This window comes from Medicago sativa, chromosome 3 (genome assembly GCF_051527215.1).
Source record: "Medicago sativa cultivar Bolivia chromosome 3, Bolivia_mono, whole genome shotgun sequence".
In the NCBI taxonomy this organism is placed as follows: domain Eukaryota; kingdom Viridiplantae; phylum Streptophyta; class Magnoliopsida; order Fabales; family Fabaceae; genus Medicago; species Medicago sativa.
The window spans coordinates 51,742,964-51,764,671 of record NC_140751.1 but is presented as its reverse complement, the minus strand read 5'-3'; the positions used below and the strand labels follow the sequence as shown (position 1 = coordinate 51,764,671).

Below are 21,708 nucleotides of genomic sequence, written 5' to 3'. Positions count from 1 at the left end.
TAATATTTTTTTAACAAAAGACATTTTGCTGTCGGTACTCACATCTTCAAGAGTTTTTAGTGGAAATAGTGTCAAATGGTTACGTTACGTGTGTGAAAAGGGTCTAATTAAGAATCTCAAGACATAAAATAGATCCATCCGTGTGAACACAAACTAGCGATAGGAATCTCTGAGTGAAGATACTATTTGGCCATTAGTCATTCACAGTGCACATATCTCACCCCAGAACAATTTCCTTAACTTTATCATATTTGACTTGATTTATATAAGATGCATAGTATTCATATTTGATAAATATTTGGTAAAGTCCATGTTACCAAATGATTTCAGCAACCCTTGAGAGTTTTACTTGTAACACTTAAAAAAGTTACGTATTCAGTAGCTAATTTGTAGTCAATCTACAGCCAACAGTTTTAGGTGTAATTGTTCCAAATTCTGTTGCATAAATGTTAGTGAATAGTGAAGATAGTGTAGACCAATCCGTAACACATTCAGATATTTGATTTCAACAAGGTAAAATTTATTGATGATGAAAAGAACAAATACATTATATATCTCTTCAAAAAACAAATACATTGTATATCATTGAAAATATAAAATGAGTAGCTACAACCCTATTTAAGTATATCAAACAAGCTTAATTCAAATAACACACATCCTATGCCAACTACGGTAGTGGTAACCCCTGTACTATAAGGGCAAACTATGCCAAGCAGTTGACATATCTACAAGAAGTATCTACAAGAAGTATTCTTTGTCTCGCATGTTAGGCAAAAATTGAGTCGGTGGGGCTGCCATTATGTAACAAGGAAACAAAATTTGTCCAAAGGTGTGACATCTAGTAGTGTTAGGCAACAACATATGAATATTACAAATTTTTTGGTCTATACACAAATGAGATAAAAATTTGTCCAAAGGTGTGACATCTTGTAGTGTTAATAGTAACTTATATTCGGTAAAGCACCATAAAAAGATTAAAAAAAGGTAAAAGAAATACCCTCAGAGACCCGTTTCAAATCACAAATACAATACAGTTCAAAACAAGAAATCTATCCGATAAACCAACAAACGAGTATCAATCTGTTGTGTATTGGGATATCCATTCTTGAATCGTCACCGATTATGAATCATTCATATGGTATCCAATCAATTTTCGGGAGATCTCATCACTGGGTTATGTAAAAAGCAAAAACCATGCTTCATCAAAAAATAAAATAAAAAGCAAAAACCCTAGCACCACAAATTAGAACATAGAAATAGGAACATAAAAACACGAGATAGCACTGCAATGTAACAAGGAAACAAAACTTTGTACAAAGGTGTGACATCTACTACTGTTAGGCAATAATATATTACTATTACAAATTTTTGGTCTATACACAAATAAGATAAAAATTTGTCCAAAGGTGTGACATCTAGTAGTCGTAACCCTAAATTATATTCAGTAAAGCATCATAAAAGAGAAATACCCTCAGAGAGACCCGTTTCAAATCACAAATACAATCCAGTTCCGAACAAGAAATCTATCCGATAAACCAACAAACGAGTACCAATCTGTTGTGTATTGGGATATCCATTCTTGAATCATCACAGATTATAAATCATGCATACGGTATCAAATCAATTTTCGGGAGATCTCATCACTGGGTTATGTATAAAGCAAAAATCATGCTTCTTCAAAAAAAAAAACTGAAAAAACCCTAGCACCACAAATTAGAACATAAAAATAGGAACATAAAAACACGAGATAGCACTGCAATGTAACAAGGAAACAAAACTTTGTACAAAGGTGTGACATCTACTACTGTTAGGCAATAATATATTACTATTACAAATTTTTTGGTCTATACACAAATGAGATAAAAATTTGTCCAAAGGTGTGACATCTAGTAGTCGTAACCCTAAATTATATTCAGTAAAGCATCATAAAAGAGAAATACCCTCAGAGAGACCCGTTTCAAATCACAAATACAATCCAGTTCCGAACAAGAAATCTATCCGATAAACCAACAAACAAGTACCAATTTGTTGTGTATTGGGATATCCATTCTTGAATCGTCACCGTTTATAAATCATGCATACGGTATCAAATCAATTTTCGGGAGATCTCATCACTGGGTTATGTATAAAGCAAAAATCATGCTTCTTCAAAAAAAAAAAACTGAAAAAACCCTAGCACCACAAATTAGAACATAAAAATAGGAACATAAAAACACGAGATAGCACTGCAATGTAACAAGGAAACAAAACTTTGTACAAAGGTGTGACATCTACTACTGTTAGGCAATAATATATTACTATTACAAATTTTTTGGTCTATACACAAATGAGATAAAAATTTGTCCAAAGGTGTGACATCTAGTAGTCGTAACCCTAAATTATATTCAGTAAAGCATCATAAAAGAGAAATACCCTCAGAGAGACCCGTTTCAAATCACAAATACAATCCAGTTCCGAACAAGAAATCTATCCGATAAACCAACAAACGAGTACCAATCTGTTGTGTATTGGGATATCCATTCTTGAATCATCACAGATTATAAATCATGCATACGGTATCAAATCAATTTTCGGGAGATCTCATCACTGGGTTATGTATAAAGCAAAAATCATGCTTCTTCAAAAAAAAAAACTGAAAAAACCCTAGCACCACAAATTAGAACATAAAAATAGGAACATAAAAACACGAGATAGCACTGCAATGTAACAAGGAAACAAAACTTTGTACAAAGGTGTGACATCTACTACTGTTAGGCAATAATATATTACTATTACAAATTTTTTGGTCTATACACAAATGAGATAAAAATTTGTCCAAAGGTGTGACATCTAGTAGTCGTAACCCTAAATTATATTCAGTAAAGCATCATAAAAGAGAAATACCCTCAGAGAGACCCGTTTCAAATCACAAATACAATCCAGTTCCGAACAAGAAATCTATCCAATAAACCAACAAACAAGTACCAATTTGTTGTGTATTGGGATATCCATTCTTGAATCGTCACCGTTTATAAATCATGCATACGGTATCAAATCAATTTTCGGGAGATCTCATCACTGGGTTATGTATAAAGCAAAAATCATGCTTCTTCAAAAAAAAAAACAGAAAAAACCCTAGCACCACAAATTAGAACATGAAATTAGGAACATAAAGACACGAAATAGCACTGCAATGTAGAACTACGGCGCTACCAGTGAAGGAAATTATAGTTTCGGCGATGAGATTTATAGGCTTGTTTAGGGTTAGGGCGTGACATTTGTTTTTGGGCTTTAACTGAATGAGACCATGTATATAAATTCTTGACAGTTGCTTTCTAAATGCACACGCATCATTTTTTTTGTTTTTTCTGAATGCACCCATTCTTTTTCCCCCAAAATATAATTTTTAGTCGTGGTAACACATGTAAAATATAAACTGAATTTTATATTAAATTTTAGGATTGCTCTGACAAGTAGGGAATGTAAGACGGGCTAGTTGATATAATGAATTAGTGCATGGCAATTACTTCTATAATGATTTCATAGTTAGTTTCTTATAATGAGTTAGTTCAAGGTAGTTACTTGCAATAATCTCTTTTTGTTGGATGCGGTGTATCAGTTTATGAAGTTAGCTTTAATTATGTCGGTAACAACCGTAAATGTTGAACATGTTTTCTGTACTATAAAATATATGAAGAGTCAACTATGTAATAAGATGGGTAATCGATGGTTAAATGACCATCTCGGTGATATTGATCAAACACTTTGTTAGTTAATCAGTGCAATTCATCATCACTTCCATAGAAGATGAGTAAACTTTTATTTGTTTCTACCATAAAAGATGAATGAACTTTTGTTTGCTTCTTGGTGATATTGATCACTACGTCCATAATTTTATAGTACTATGACTACGTACAGCAAGAATATGTGCTCCTAATTAGGGCTGGCAATGAACCGAACCAACTCGAATGTAGTTCGAAATTCGACTCGAAAATTGATCCGTTGAACTTGGTTCATGAATCAAATGAGCCGAACCTGAGCTGAAAATTAAATTTGTTAATTAAATGAGCCGGACTTGAACTATAGATAGTTCGATTCGTTTAGTTTATGAGATGATTCGATTATTTATATATATATATTAAAAACTTTATATTTATTAAATGAATTAAATATTTATAAAAAAAAAAAATAACTTGATCGTTACCGTTTCTCCCCTTTTTTTACCCATCCGTTCCATTGTCTATCTAGGAAATAGGAATTTCACTTTATTAGCCTAACAACCTTCATTTCCTTTCCCTTCAAAAAAAAAAAAACCGTCATTTCCTTTAATCGTTATCCCATTTTCCAATTCCACCAAAACATAAAACGTTTTCTCTTCTTTTCCGACAGCCATAGGCAAATTCATACACGAAGCTCTTTGGTAATGAGAACCATAATAAGATGATATGGTCCCTGAGTTGTTTGTATAGGAGTTTCCATCAATTGTGCATCTTCAACTCTGTGCTTTTGTTTAGTTTGCCCTCTTTATTATTGGAATAGGCTTTTAAATTGCTTTTGTTCATTTTTCAAATTGTTTATTGGTGCATGTAGACTTTTCCATGATGTTAATAATCTACTTTCTCATTTGTTTTTTAAATTGTTGCTGCTTTGGAGTCCACGACGTCATTTGTGAAGCTTGTTGATGTCTGAAGGAGTAAACATTTAAGTTGAAGGCTATGGAAAATGTGGCTGCTATAACTGATACTATTTCTCTTGAAAGGGAGAACTATTAGAGTTTAGAAGTAGAAGAATATTTTGAGAATGTTCTCACTTTTGATTATTGAATTTTGTTGGTTTTTTTTTTCTTCCTTTGTTACTTATATCAGTTTTAATTTTCGATATTTTTCTGCATATCCATGCATCTTTGAATTTTCTACCATTCAAGTCTATCCTTTGTATGGATTTTGCTTTTCCTTTTTTTAAAAGGTCAAAGATCTATAAATTTTAATATTTATTTAAAAAAATGACTTTTAAATAATGTGATTCGAGCAACTGAACTGAACCTAACGAGCCGAACCGAGCTGCTCGCGAACTCCAATCGAGTCGAGTTCGAGCTAAAAAAAAGTTCGTAACGAACTCGAAACGAGTTTCGAGCTGAACTAAATTTTATCGAGTCGAACCGAGCTTAGACGAGTTCGGTTCGACTCGACTCATTTCCAGCCCTGTCCCTAATCATCATCACCTAATTATGTATGGACAAAACTATTCTTATTTTCAAAGCTTAAAAACTAGGTAGGCTTCCTTCTGAAAACTATGGATGATTTGTTGTGGTGTTAATTGATCTTTAAATGATTGGGTAGCTACTAATACAAATGAAGATGATAACTAGTGGCTTTCCTTGAGCACAAGATGTTGTAGTAATGGGGAAGGCTAGTGTGAGTTCCTTTTTGTTTTTAAGTTAGAGTCAGTGATTATTTTTTATTTTTTGTCATGTAGTCTAGTGGCTAGATTCACACATATTATGTGTGGAGAAGTGAAGAATTCGGGGTTCGAATCCCGACCTCTGCACAAATTATCTCTAGTAGCTACCAACTGAGCTACACGGGACGATTATTATTCTTAATAGCCTTATTATTAAACTGTTTTCTTAAAAGCGATATACAATTTGGGGTTGAGGGAGTAGTTAGGAGTGATGCACATAACATTAGTTAGAAGGTATGATTGGAAAATAACCGATTAAAGTTTCATTGAAAATAAAAACTGATATTTTTTGGGGAGAAATTATTTTTGCAAATGTGACATTTATTCCGGGATGATATTTGATCGATGTAGAAAATTAATTGCTTCAAGTAATATACTATTAATAATCCTTTTGAGTTTAGCTCAGTTAGTAGAGATATTGCATATTATATGCAGAGGTCTGGGTCTTAATTATGGACACTTCACTTCTCCACAATTTAATTGTGTGAGCTTTAGCCACTAGGCTACCTGACAAAAAAATAAAAATACTATTAATATAAGTGTGATAGACCACCAAATGTTCTATACGGTCTTAAACAAGGTGGGGTTTGAGGTTGAATTATTCTAATTGCTTATTATTGATAATTGAATTGAATTATTAGCTTAGTTTAACCAAACTTAAGGTATTTTGAGCACGGCTTCATTTTAATAAGCATATGAAGAAATTCTCCTTCGAAAAAGCATATGAAGAAATTTAATTTATTTAAATATAAACAAGGATATACAACCAAGAGAACAAAGGTACTCAAAAAATAAAAAAATGTTGAAAGATTGCATGAGAAATCTTCCAATCCATCCCGTCATGAACCATTTCTCAGTAACACCAATATGTACGTCATATAACTCATGATCCATTGTAAGAAGATATCATTTCGAACGTAAGAATTCAGCTTTGAATGGGAAACATAATAATTTGTCCTGCCAGGTGTTTTTTTTTGGTTACAAATACTTTTTATTTTAATGAATTATTCATTGAAGATAAAATTTGACTAATTCAACGAAGTAATAAAAAATGTTAGAAAATATATCAGGCATAATACTACTCTAGAACATATTGATTTAGTTCCTTAAAAAAAAAAATATCGATTTAGTATCTCCTAAGAAAAACATGCTGCTTCACGGTGAAAGATAATTTACCTGTTTTGAATTTTAATTATTCTAGCCACTAGTACTCATGCAGTCCATATAAAATTCATGCATAGTTCAATGTTCTAGAACTATTAAATGCATACGTTTCTAATAACTAATATATCAATCCACTTTGCTAAAAAAAATATATTAATCCACTTCCCTAAAAAAAACTTAATCCACTCGTAATAATTTATACTATATATAAAGATCAAATACATGACTTTGGAGTGATCTTTTGGCTTTTAATTATACCTTTAGACAAATTTACATATAAGAATATTATATTGTTGTTAGTATCATTCAAAAAATAAGAATTCATATTATATTTGTTATAATGTTGGTTTCATTATAAAAGATAAGTTTAGTTTGTTGCAATATAAAACTACAAAATATTTATACCAATTTTTTTAATCAAAACCAAAATTTACATAAGAATTATTGTTCGTAGTTTATAGGCATTAACGCAATAAAAAAGCGGACATACAGACATAGAATGCCTATTTGAATGCTAATAACAAAAAGAACAACACGCAAATATGAAATAACAAAGTGATCAAATTTTGTGAATAGGGTTAGACATTTACTCCCTTTATATTTGTGAATAGAGAAAAAAAGCTCTAATTTTGATTAACATTAGGCAACTTTGTCTTTTTATTAACTTATAAGGACTAGCATGACGATAAGAAAAATATTATTTAAAGGTTAATTTAATAGAATAGTGATATGATTTATGGACTAATTTGCCAGTAAATCAGACACATGTTGGCAAAATGACTAAATTGCTCGACATAATTCAAAATCAGAGTTTATTCTTACTTATTGACTAATTTTAAAAGTGTATATACCTGTCCTCGTGAGCTTAACTCAGTTGGTAAGGACAATGCATGAAATATGCAAGGTCCGAGATTCGAACCCCGGCCACCACCAAAAAAAAAGTGTACATGCCCAACCCTTAAAATTTAAGGGGACAAAATGGTTATTTACTCTTTTAATCTCACCCCAATGTAAACGGATCCGTCTTGAATGCTTTACATATAGATTGAATGATTATTACTCCCTCCGTTTCAAAATGAGTGTCGCTTTAGCCAAAAAAAATTGTTTCAAAATGAGTGTCGTTTTCAGTTTCCAATACAATAATAACTTTTTCTTATCAATTGTACCCTCCAATTATACTCTGCACACTACTTCCAAAGTATTACTTTTAAAATTAACCAATAGTTAATAAGAATGATTTGGTAAAATAACCACTCTCTTTCTTTTAATCATTGCATTTCTTAATATGTGTGTAAACACCTAAAACGACACTCATTTTGAAACGGAGGGAGTACTATCTTTCAAAAAAATAATAATATAGATTGAGTATGAAAAAAATATAAGCAAATGTATTAAAGTCAGTGCAAGAGATCCAGTCAAAGTAAAAGTGAGTACAACCTATTACAATGAGAATCTTGTACACTTTGAAGACTTTTTTTTTTTTGAAGGAATACACTTTGAAGACATGGCAGTCAAGTATTCCAGAAATTTGAAGAAAAAAAATCAATTTTTTACTTATTTCCAACGTATAAACTAAACCAAGACAACCGTTTAATTTTATCAACTATCAATACCTTCATCTATACCATTAAAAAAGATTGTTCTTTCTTTCAAAAAAAGGTTTAGACATTTTTCGAAGTGATTGTTTTCTTTCCTAGTCAAATGTATCTATTTTGAATTGACATATTTTACTTGACTGCCAACTTTGATAGCTTATACTCCCTCCGGTCCTATTTATAAGAGAAATTTTGGTCAACAAAAGTTAATGTATTTGGTTAAAAAATTGGACCAAATACATTCACTTTTGTTGACCCAAATTTCTCTTATAAATAGGACCGGAGGGAATATAAAACTGAGGAAGCAGAAAAAGGCAATCTTGATTGATGGCTAATGTTATATATATGTACCTGTTCGATCCAAGACCCTTTCAAAAATGTAAATTATTAATAACTATTAATATACATGAACTCATGAAGATAAGACAATAAATATTTTTTTTAACAAGCCAAAATGATATATATCAACAAAAGATTCGGCTCCCGAGCATAAGGAGTGCGGAGGGAAGTAGATCAAAAATACAACAACCAATCCTTAAGTTCAGAATAGAGATAAACAACTATCAGACAATCCCCAAACAAACAAGGGGTTGCTGCCACCACATATGGTAACCAAAAGGAAAGCACACATTTTTAGCTTTCAACCACGTTAGTGAAGTGATTTTTTACCTTTTTCATAAGTTTCATGATAGATTTAACATTATTAGAAAACAACTTATGATTCCTTTCATTCTAAATAGTCCAAATGCAACAGAGCCAGATCATGAATTCTGATATATTCGATCGAATAAGAGATTGCTATAAATAAATAAAAATAATCTAAAGTAGGGTACAAACAATCTATATATCCACTTGTAATTTAATCGATCTAAGTTAATGAGTGTATTTGCATACCCTAAAAATGCATGCATATATAGGTGCTTTGCGTAAACATACAAGTGTGCACCCACAAACAAATTAACAAACATTGGTAAAAATTAAAAAAGTTTGATAATGTATTTTGTCACCTCATCATCTTGGAAAATATTTGTTAAACACTTTATATGTGTATACATCTCGAGAGAGATATGGATGAGAGCGAGTGATAGATATATATGATATGTTAATCATATGATGGAAAAAGAAAATTATAGAGAAAATAAGACATTGAATGATTGTAGGATAGTTTAAGATATCAAAATATCATTGTTGCATTTTTATTTTTTTTTAGAAAAAGAATTGAATTCGGTAGTGATGTTTATAACACTCATACGTTGCGCATCAACTATTTGCTCTCCAGTTACAAAACTTCATTTCAATGTACAAAATATATTGTTTAACATAACACGTTTTATGTCACAAAGCAAATATCTAACATTCAATTATATATAGTAAACATTTTCTTGATAATCTAAAATGTTGTATACTTTATATCATATTTGTATATAGGTAATTTGCTCAAGAGTGAAAATATATATTGCAACATCGTATAAAAGATGAGGCATTGCCAGTTTACGAGCCACTTTTGCTAAAGTATGGACAACCTCGTTGAGTTGTGTTCCGATAAACTCAACGTTAGTTTTCAAAAGAAGAAAACAAAAGTGTCTACTATTTGTAAATAAAACATATATATGTTAAATTCAAAATTCCAAATTCTATGTATTAACATAAACATTTTTTAAATTTAACCATGTTAATTAATATCATTATAAATAAAATCCATAGTACATCCAGGAACATAATGAAAATTGCTACAAGAAGCATAGGTGATAGACGGGGTTAGCAAGAATTTGAATGGCTAAAAGATTTAACTCAGGGACTCAGGGTTACTTGAAAGTATTCATCTAGGGTGATAGACCATGTTAACTATTATCATGTCTTCATCGTTCTTCCCTGATTGGAAGAGACTCGTCCATAAGTCAAGATTTTCCTCATCTTCAATGCTGTCTCATGAGTCTTATACTTTGAATTTTGTTTCTCAATTCTCCTTCTTTTAATGTATATATGTTTCTACATTCTGTTGAACATCTACACTTTATTGTTGAGACCTAGAAGAAGGGGTTAAGTCTGGTGCACTAAGGGGACACATGCCATAAACCACCTCAAATGGACAATCCATTTTTTCCAACGAAATTAAAAAGAAAGATTGACCTAATAGGCCAATACTCATCATCCTCAACTTCATACACCTAAACTAATCTAAATGAAGCTCAATCCACTTCAGGGATACTTTGAAGTGCAGGTCTCCAAGATCTTTGAAGTGATTGATAGCCATTACTATGGTTCATCAATTGGGATAAAACTTGCTCCACCCTCAACTCCCTCATGTCCACTTTGCTTAACAACTCTTCTAACTGCTTCTTTGTAATCTTGATCTTCACCTCAGTTGTCGTTTTGGATGTGAAATCGCCTTCGGATGCCTGGAAATCCCAGTCATCGTCATCGGTCGCATATTTGGTTGATGATTGATTCTTCAAGCAGTTTCCCATTTTTGGTTTAGGAATTTCTTTTTTATCCTTTTTAAATTGAGTGTTATCTTTTGCCTAACAAATTTGAGTATTGTTTTGCTTATGCACAAAGTGAGAGGTTTCTTTTAAAGATATGGGAGGGTTGGGTATTATATAGGGAGAGGAAAAATAAAGATGCATACATGTGATGAGAATGAGTCAAAAAGAAAAATTATCAAAGGGACAGAAGAATGAGTCAGATTTTTGATTTAGTTTATAGAGGAAGATGATCTTTTTTTTTTTGTTGAAAGATATATAGGAAGGAGGATGTTTCCTTTATTTTATTAGGTGGAAAGTGGAGCCCATGCTAGTGGTGGCTGCACTTGGTTTTTGCCTCATGATAATGATAGTCAAATACTTTTATTACTATTTTTTTTATTTGGTGGACCTAAAGATTCAGTCCTAATCTGTACATGTCATATCTAATGACACTAATTTATTAAAGATAAAAAATTATCTTAAGTAATATAGTTAGCTAAAGAGTAAAAAGAAAAGGTTAGATTACATTCATAGAAGTATTACTGAGAACAAGTCTAGGCTTAGTTAAAAAGGGATAATATATTTAAGGGTTAAATAAGTAAATGACATCTCTAAATATACCAACATTTGATTTTAGTCATCTTAAAATGTTCTTTAGGTTCTTAGTCCCTCCAAAGTTTTCCATCTATTAAGTTAGTCCTTACTTTTTAGTCAACTCATGTCTAACCTTCCTAATTTTTAATGAACTTTTTTAGAAATTGGTAGAAAATTATGAAAATATTTAAAAAATATTTAGAATTTTTTAACAAAACATGAATTTAATATGATTTTTTTTAGCACCAAAAACATAAAATTTCATATTTAATTCATGTTTTGTTAAAAAAATTCTAATCTTTTTTAGGAGAGATTGTCATAATATTCTATCCTTTTGTGAAAAATTTCATTAAAAAATATGATGTTTAGACATTAGTTGACTAAAAAGTAGGGACTAATTCCATGGATGGAAATTTTAGAGGGACCAAAACATAATGAATATTTTATGAGGACTACAATCAAATGTTGATATATTTAAAGAGATAATTTACTTATGGGTTAATTATGTTTCTAGTCCCTATAAAATAGCGACCTTGTAAGTTTAGTCCCTACTTAATTTTAATAGCATTTTTAGTCCCTATAAAAAAAAATTTACTTATAATTTTAGTCCCTGCTAAAACAAAGTTTGATTAATTATCCTTAAACTCTTAAATTTTTGAACGATTTTTTTGAGACAAGATTAGAACACTATGAAAGGTTCGTTTACTAAAATTTAGAATTTTCTGACATGAAATGAATTAAATATGAATTTTTTAAAACGACAAAAGTTAAAGATAAAAAGTAATAAAATCTGGATGTAGAAATATCAAATTTTGCGATAATTTTTTGCGGATGAACTTTTAGTAATGTTCTAAACATGTCTGCAAAAAATTGTTCAAAAATTTAAGAGTTTAAGCATAAATTAAACAAATTTGAATTGAGTAGGGACTAATACTCAGTGCAGAAAAACAAAATTAGGGACTAAAAATGCTATTAAAATTAAGTAGGGACTAAACTTACAAGGTCGCTATTTTATAGGGACTAGAAACATAATTAACCCTTTACTTATTTAACCCTATATTTAATAAAGAATCTTACATCGAATAAAACATGACATAAACTTGTGTTTATACCTTGAGACAATTATCATCATGCAAACCGATTTTATAGAGTTGAAATTAGGTTCAACACAATTTCTAGTACATGTACTAAAGCATATGTGATCAAGAAATTTATTTTGACATTTTGTTGTTGGTACTCACATTTTCAAGAGTTTGTGGTTACAATTTATGAAGGGAAGGCAGCAGCCGATATAGTAGTGGAAGAGTGTCAAAGGGTTATTGGTGTGAAAATGGTCTAATTAGGAATCTCAAAGCATCCTTTCCAAAAAAAAAAAAAAAAAGGAATCTCAAAGCATAAAAGTAGATCTATGTGAACACATAATGACGAAAGGGATCTTTGAGTGAAGATGCTGTTTGCCAATTGCTCATTTACGTGCACATTGCTCACCCAACACAAACCACTTTTCTTTAGCTATACCAAATTTATGATTATTCATGTGCTGGTATATATATATTTACCATCTGTATTATTTAAAAGTATAACAAGTACATTTTTTAAACCATAAAATTGGTATGAAGGGGCCCAAGTCTCTTACAATTTAAACCAACTCATTGTCGGTAAAATATAACTTGTATTATTACTTTTGGTTGGTTCGGATCCTCTTAACAAAAATATGGTTGGTCCGAATGATAAATGACTCGTACACTTTAAATAAGTGTTTAATACTTGTTCCATGAAGCAGTGGCGGTTCTAAGGTCTGGCGAGTCTGGGCTTCGACCCTTTTTTTTTTTGCAATTTCTTATGTCAATTCTCCTGAATTTCTTATATATACATCTATAAATTGGACAATTTTTTTAGATTTTTGATTATTTGTTTGCAATTTCTTATGTAAACCCTTACAAAAGTGTTGCAATTTTTTTTTACCCAGACTTTATAATAATCTTGGCTCCTCTACTGCGATAAAGATTAGACATGGATAAAGGGAGATGATTGATACATCATACATTTTTGTAAAAATTAGATTGAATCGACGATGATATGTTCTATTGGACAAAAAATTTACATCAAATACCGTAGCTAAGATATTAACTTTAAAAAGATAGAAATGAGGTCTAAAAATTTGTGAAATGCTAATGAGTGTTTCCAGGTCACTCTTTAAGAACCATATGTTGTAAATATTAATGAAAATGCATGTATTCAATTGTAGAAAATCAAAATATTTAACTTTTTTAAATAATTTCTTATTGAAGAATGTTAAAAGAATATCCCAAAAACACTCGTTAGGGAAACCCTAAAAATTATAAGTGTTTTTCAAGGACAAAAATGTGAGGGCTTATACAAAGCCTTAAACTAACAATAACTTGAGGTCAAAACTTTGGTGTATAAGATGGGGGCTTAAGCTATGGACCCTTTAGCTTTGCAGCCTCCACTATAAAGCTACCATTTCAGTACACCAAAAATCAGGGGCACCATTAGTTTAAGGGCGCGAAAATAATTTTTTTTACCTAGTAGGTAGTACTCAGTAATTCTGTTGAAAATATATTTTTAAAGAACCTTGCTCTGGATAAATCTTTTACAACAAGAGATACAAATAAAAATACATTCAAATAATTAAAATGGCACAACTTTATTCATTCGCCTTGGGCATATAAATTCTTAAGACCGATCCTGCCAAAAAGTATCAAATTTGCCTAGGGCATATAAACACTTGCACTCTTCGATTTATCGAGAGGAACTTCAAAAAGGAAAAAATCATGACGCCTTACAAAACTCATAAGGGACAATGCCTCGAAAAATCACTGTTGTGGACTTCAGTTGGAGTTTGGTGTGATAGATAACCATCAAATACCAAAAGTAAACTTTCCTTTTTAAAATTTGGCATCTGATTGAAAAACTAATTAATCTAAAGGGTTCAATCTTACTGTCAACTTGCGGAGGTCCGTAAAGTCAGAGAAAAATTCTAGATTATCATTTTCATTTTATTGATTATTAAGGCAAAGGCTCTGTTCATGTAACTTTGTAAACAAAGAAAACTAAAATTTGTTTTGCTTCTGTTGCTAATATTCACGACCGTTATTTTTTACAAGTATAATTAAGTTCAGCAAGAATCTGTGCTCCTAATCATCATCACCTAATTAATTACTATGTATGGCATGGACCGTATAGTTCTTGTTTTCAAAGCTTATAAATTAGGTAGGCCTCCATCCTGCTGAAAACTACTTATATATGAGGAATGCGTGATTATTTGTAACACCACCAAAAAAACATGTCTATTTGTGTGGTGATAATTGGTCTTTGAGTGATTGGGTATACCCAGATCTTGTGGCTAGTGGCTTTCCTTGACCTAGATCTTGTTGCCACAAGATATAATAATGGAGGGCTAGTTATTGCATATATTTTGTGCAAATTGATTGGCAAATGGATAGATAAAGAAATTGATCAGGGGTGCACGATTTCGCCCATCTTCTAACTCAATTAATTGCCTTTGCACCATGCAAGAAGAGAATGATGTAATTCTAATGGGTAGCCACTAATTGGTGCATTTGATTGGACCAAAACAATATTCTTCTCAATAGAAATTAAGACGGTAAACATAACTCGGTTGGCAGGAACATGCATTGTTATATGCAGGGGTCGGATTCGAATCCCAGACACCTCACTTATTCATCATACAAAATGTAAATTCTAACCACTATACTATTTGAAGAAGAAGAAAAAAATTAAGATGGTGCATATTTTGGAGGTGACAGGTCTTATAAAAAGGTTATCGTGGTTTTGGTTTATCAATAGACATGGGTTGAAATAAAATCCGATTTTTTTCCATGTTGGAATTAGTAATCCTTTACTATATTCTCAAAAGTGTTTGTACTCACCCGAATAAACTTGGCTTATATAGAGAGGGTTAAATAAGTTTAATCTATACTAACGCAAAGACGGGTATTTACGTGTTTGTTTTTCTGTTCTTTTAATTGCGCTATGTAAATTATTAAGGTATTTTATATTAAATTAGCGAAAAGATGGGTACTCACGTTCCCGTTTTTCCGCTTTTTTTATTGCACTAAAACATGAAAATTAATAATAGTGTTTTTTTTATGAAATTTTTTTTTTGAACAAGCCAAAATGGAATTATATACCAAAACCAATAGCAGCTCCCAAGCACAATGTGTGCCTAGAAGACCACTAGTAAAATACAAAGAGAGTCAGTAACAGAGCCACAAAGAGCAAAAAGAACCAAGAAAAACAGGGTGGTTAGCCAATGCCCAAACAAGCCAAAGGGCTTGACCACCACAACTGCGTACCAAAAACAAACATGGCTTTTTTAGCTTTAAGCCACGCTAAAGATAACGACTTAACCTTTTCTAGCAACCTGGGGACATCTGATACAATATTGTTAAACAGTCGGTTGTTGCGTTCATTCCACAAAACCCAGGTACAAAGGAGCCAAATTAGTTGAAGAAACGAACGCTTAGCTTTAGCAACACCTGACATATAAGTAAACTGCATCAAATGATCTGGAACATTATTAGTATCCGCAGCCACAAAACCAATCCAACAATGCACTTGCTGCCATAAAGAAGTAGATACAGAACACAACAGAAACACGTGCTCAGCTGTCTCAACATGGCCGCAACCTGCAACACAAAGGGCCGCTTCTGACTGGATAATACCTCGATTTGCCAGATTTGCTTTCGTAGGTAAGCGATTCAGCAGTAGCCGCCAAGCAAAAATTGACACCTTCAATGGAACCTGATGGTGCCACACTAAGTCCAAGGCGGTACCCAAAAGGGGAGTGTCAGCAGGCGTTAAATAGTCGTAAGCACCACTCACTGAATAACCCCCTCCAGGGTCCGGAAGCCACACCCATATATCTGAAACATTAGGAAACAAGGAAACATCAAGCAGTAGAGTCTTACACTCCTCTAACAAATTCTCCTCCCACGCCCACAACCTACGCCTCCACCGCCACCCTTCCCCTCCCTGCTCTAGGCCAAGAGAGAACATAGTAGCAACAGACACCGATTTGTTCTCCGCTAACTCATACAACCTAGGAAAACGCTCACTGGGAGACAAGGCGCCTAACCATCTATGGGACCAAAACAACGTATCAGACCCGTCTCCCACCTTCCTCACCACACTATCACCGAACCACCGACCCCCAATATTGCCTTCCCCTTCTCGAATCCTCCCAACCTCCCTCCACCAAGAAGAACAACTTCGGCCCCCTACCTCCAACCTCCCATCTAGGCCGCCATAACGGGCGACTAACACCTGATACCACAACCCATCTCTATCCACTAACATCCTCCAGCACCATTTACCTAACAAAGAAACATTAAACTCCCTCAACTTCCTCACCCTCAAACCTCCAGACTCCTTAGAAGAGCACACTGTATTCCACCCTACCCAAGAAATTTTTCTATGTTCCTCACACCCCCCCCCCCCCCAAAAAAAAAAAAAATTATTTAACAAAGATTCAATGGAAGAGATTATACCTGATGGAGCTTTAAAGAAAGAAAGGGCATAGACAGGCAGAGAAGTCAACACAGATTTTAGAAGGATCAAACGGCCACCAAATGAGAGAAACCGGCTATTCCATCCCGACAATCTAGATTTAATTCGATTCACAACTGGGTCCCAAAAGGAAATTTTTCGCGGATTACTCCCAATAGGTAAACCAAGATACAAAAAAGGAACCTTCCCCACTTTACAACTCAACACTGAAGCCGCCTCACATAACCAAGAGCTTGAGATATTGACCCCCACCAAAAGGCTTTTATTAAAATTCACCTTCAATCCGGACATCGACTCGAAAATAACAAGAGTTGCCCGAATAGCACGTACATTTGCCCAGCTTTTCTGACCCAACAACAGAGTATCATCAGCAAATTGGAGATGAGACACCACCAGCAGATTGACTGTCCCCACTGAATAACCCGTGAACACTTGATTATCTACCATAGCTTTCATCAAAATGTCAAGCCCCTCAGCCGCCAGAAGAAACAAAAAAGGAGAGAGGGGATCCCCCTGACGTAAACCTCTATGTAAGGAAAATTCAGCCGTTGGGCTACCATTGACTAGAATAGAAGCGGTAGCAGTACCAATACATTCTCGAATCCATTTCCTCCACAGGACCGGAAATGACATTCGCTCCATTACCTAGTCCAGATAGCCCCAATCAACGAAATCATAAGCCTTTTCAAAATCCACCTTAAACAACAGAAGCTCCTTCTTTAATTTACTAGCTTCATCAACCACCTCATTGGCTATAAGGATACCATCAAGGATTTGTCGATTCTTAATAAACGCAGACTGAGTATCGGAAATCACACTTCTAATCACCAACCTCAATCTATTAGCTAACAATTTTGCTAGAATTTTATACATACTCCCCACTAAGGATATAGGTCTGAACTCATTAAGTCGTTGTGGGTTGTCCACTTTTGGAATAAGAACAATGAAAGTGGTGTTAATACCTTCGGCCAATTTACCATTGCGATGAAACTCAGACACGAACCTCATAATATCATCCTTCAACTCCAGCCAAAACTCTTTTATAAAACCAAAGTTGACCCTATCCGGCCCCGGATTTTTAAAGTTGTCACAGTCCCACACCGCCTCTTTGACTTCATCCACAGAAAACGGTTTAATCAAACCCCCACCCTCCGACAAGGAAAGAGAGCGGAACTGCAGATTAGTGATACTTGGTCGAGTCTCATTTTGGACCGTAAAATGTTGCGCAAAGTGACTAAACACAGCATGCCTAACAGGTTCCGCTCCCTCAACCAGCACACCATTAACCAAAATAGAGCATATAGAATTTTGTCGGCGACGATAGGACATCATAGAATGAAAAAATTTTGAGTTCGCATCACCTTCACGAAGCCACTGATTCCTCGATTGCTGCCAACAAATACTAGTATTACGCCTGGATAAAGAATGTATATTTTCAGACACACCATGTAACTCAACACATTCTTCCGCAGACAACTCCTCGACCTCCCCTTTACTATCCAACTCAGCCTGTCTGTCTTTTAAATTAGTAATTGTCGCGCTTAAATTTTGAGAATGAGAAGCATGCCACTCTTTCAGAGCAACTTTAATTAATTTAAACTTTTCTTTTAACACATAACCACCCCCATCCTTCCACCTGAAGCGAATTCCACTTAGCAGACACAAATTGTTTGTACCCTGGCAAGTCTGACCAACATTTCAAGAACCGAGAGGGCCTAGGCCCCCAATTTTCCTCATCAACTGATAAAATCAACGGGCAATGATCTGATAAGCCTCTCAACTGAGCAACCTGGATACAATTGGGCAATGATCTGATAGACCCCCAATTTTTTATGAAATTTTGATTTGGATTAAAACTAAAAATTTAAATGTTTGTTGCTTTCAAGTGTTTATTGCGCTAATGGGTATAAATTACGAAAATATTGATTAAAATTAATTTCATTTTGATTTAAATTATAGGTATAAATAATAGATATTTTTCACTTTCATATTGTAACAAACTATACTTATATTTTTGAATAATACCAATAATATGAAAAATATAACAAATATGCTATAAAATCTTTTTTTTTTGAATGACACCGGTAAAATAACATTTTTACGGTAATATTTGTTTAAGGATATAATTAGAAAGACAAAAAGTCAGCCCAAAACGGTCTACTTTCTTTATATATAGTATAAATAAGGCTTAATTGCATGTTTGGTCCCTTATGTTTATTTTAGTTTTCAAGTTGGTCCCTTACGTTGAATGTTTCAAGTTGGTCCCTTACGTTTTAAAAGTTTTCAAGTTGGTCCCTTACGTTTTGAAAGTTTCAAGTTGGTCCCTTATGTTTATTTTAGTTTTCAAGTTGGTCCCTTATGTTTATTTTAGTTTTCAAGTCGGTCCAAAACATAAGGGACCAACTTGAAAACTAAAATAAACATAAGGGACCAACTTGAAAACTAAAATAAACATAAGGGACTAACTTGAAACTTTCAAAACGTAAGGGACCAACTTGAAAACTAAAATAAACGTATGGGACCAACTTGAAACTTTCAAAACATAAGGGACCAACTTGAAAACTAAAATAAACATAAGGGACCAAACATGCAATTAAGCCTATAAATAAATGTCTCAAATTTTGTTTGAAGTATTTTGTTTTAAAATAAATTAAGTTTGAAGTATTATATATAGTATAAATAAATGTCCCAAAACGGTAATATTTTTTTAAAATAAATTAAGTTTGAAGTATTATATGATCATTTATGATGTTATTATTTTAATTTCTTAAAAATCATTTGATTGTTTCCGTAATTTAAAAATGAAAAGTAAGCCATTCTCTTCCATCCTCCCTTAAACCCTACATCCAAATACACCTCTTTCAGTAGATTTACAGAGAAGCTAGTTTGGGGAAAGAACGAAAGCCATCAATATGTGACTAGTTTTAAAATGTGACTTTTCAAAATGTGACTTTTCAAAACTGGTTCTGAACCAACTGAGTTAAATGGACAATCGTTTTATTGTTCGACTATTACTTTTCCAACCCTATCTACTTCTCACACGCCCTATATTTTTTACAAAAATTACCATGGTATTTTGGATTATAAAATCCGAACACATCCAAATTGTATTCGAATTTTATAATTCGAAATATGCTTATATATAAAATCAAAAATCTAAATCTCTCCCATTTTATCATTTTTGAATTTTGCATGTAAAAACAACCAAAAAAACAAAGTAAAAAATGATAAAAGCATGTCAAATAAAATCATAAAAATACCACTAAAAATTCTAAAAATCAATTAAAACTAATGCAAATTTTATTGATTTTTCTGAGAATATGATAGATGGGTCTAAACGATGGAATTTTGGATTTTGAGAGACGGAGTCCCATAAGAAGTCCCTTATAGGAGAATCTTGATCCTTGATTTTTTTCTGTTTTTTTGGGTAATTTTGGGAAGAATCTGATCAAGTAAGCCGAAAACCAGATTTTTGACTGAAAACAACTAACAATGACTTAAAACAGAAAGGGTGTTTAGGGGGTGTTCGGATTCTATAATACGAAAAAAAGCAAGGAACACGCCTTATTTTTAAAAAGTTTTTGGATTATAAAATCCGAATTGGTTAAAAGCTCATTTTTTTTCACCCCATAACAAAGGAAAACTCAATTCGGATTCTAAAATCCAGTAATCACATGGGCATTTTTGTGAAAAAATAAATAAATAATAGGGTGTGCGAGAAATAGGTAGGGTGGAAAAAGTAATAATCTTATTGTTTTTGTTTTTATATGGGCTTGTTTGGTTTTTGCATTAAATGGATTGGAGTTTTAAAATATGGGCCATTGTGGTTGTCGATTTGATTATGATTAACCAAATGTTTTGCACACCCCTAGTTAGAGTTGTTGAAGATGGCCTAAAATTCAAATTTGTTCCACTCCAAAGTGATGAAAAATGTGGTGATTAATCAAGTTGAAACCTCTAATAACTCTTCTCCTCATCATATGATAAAGAGGATCTTATATATCCTCATTCAACATTAAGTATTTTGCCGATTTATCGAATATACATTGTATCAAACCACAGATACCACGCTTAGTTTCAATCATTTTTAAATTCACATAAATTCTAAATTAAGGTTTGTAAAATTGGTTTGGTATTAGGATCGGAAGTAAGTTAAGACAAGTTAGAGAAAGTTGTGCTAGGATTATACTTAAATAACTTCACATCTAATGGAATTTAAATTCTATTGAATAACTTTTATGCTTCAAATATAACTCCAAATATCCCTCCTAACACATTTCTTGCAAGTAAACTGTGGAATTTAAATTCGTATGTGAAGTGGGAATCACATCCGTCAATTATTTTAACATCTTGATCAAGTTAAGCTTACACCCTCCGGTCACTATTATAAGCAAAATTTTGCATTTTAGATTCATTCAATTAATGTTGTATATGGTCTTTATTATAGACCACATACATCATTTAATGAATGAACCTAAAATGCAAAGTTTTGCTTATAATAGTGACCGGAGGGTGTACATCTATGCATATCAATTTGAAAGCATCAAGTATAGATCACAAAGGTCTTTTAAGGGTTGTAAAGAGGCCTATATACAAGAAAATGTCATTTATCTTGCCATTGATTCAAAAAGGCCTTAGCATAGGGGAGCATTCTTTACTATATACACAACATTCACACTTATATAAATAATATACTACTCATTTACACATTCATAATTACTCTTTGATTTCACAAAGTTACCAAGTTACTTGACTCTTATGTATTTACACAAAAGTCATAATTGCTTTTCTTTTTCATTTTTTTTTATTTTCTTTTTCTTTTCATATTTCTTTTGTTCTCAAGATAGTTTTTGCAAATCATCAAGTTACTTGTCTCTTAAGTAGTTACACAAAAGTCA

At 32.6% G+C, this 21,708-nt stretch overlaps 2 protein-coding genes across 2 annotated transcripts; both read right to left on the bottom strand.

Annotated features, from left to right (window-relative positions):
• Positions 1–9,865: 9,865 nt before the first annotated feature.
• On the bottom strand, positions 9,866–10,893 carry LOC146938152 (uncharacterized). Its single transcript, XM_085752163.1, has one exon. The coding sequence runs from the start codon at positions 10,664–10,666 to the stop codon at positions 10,388–10,390; it is 279 nt and encodes a 92-aa protein (XP_085608289.1). The 5' UTR covers positions 10,667–10,893; the 3' UTR covers positions 9,866–10,387.
• Positions 10,894–15,418: 4,525 nt separating this feature from the next.
• LOC146938151 (uncharacterized) lies at positions 15,419–17,266 on the bottom strand. Its single transcript, XM_085757817.1, has 2 exons — positions 16,792–17,266; positions 15,419–16,167 (listed from the first exon to the last, which is right to left on the bottom strand). Exons 1-2 carry the CDS (start codon positions 17,264–17,266, stop codon positions 15,548–15,550), a joined length of 1,095 nt encoding a protein of 364 aa, XP_085613943.1. The 3' UTR covers positions 15,419–15,547.
• Between the last annotated feature and the right edge of the window lie 4,442 nt (positions 17,267–21,708).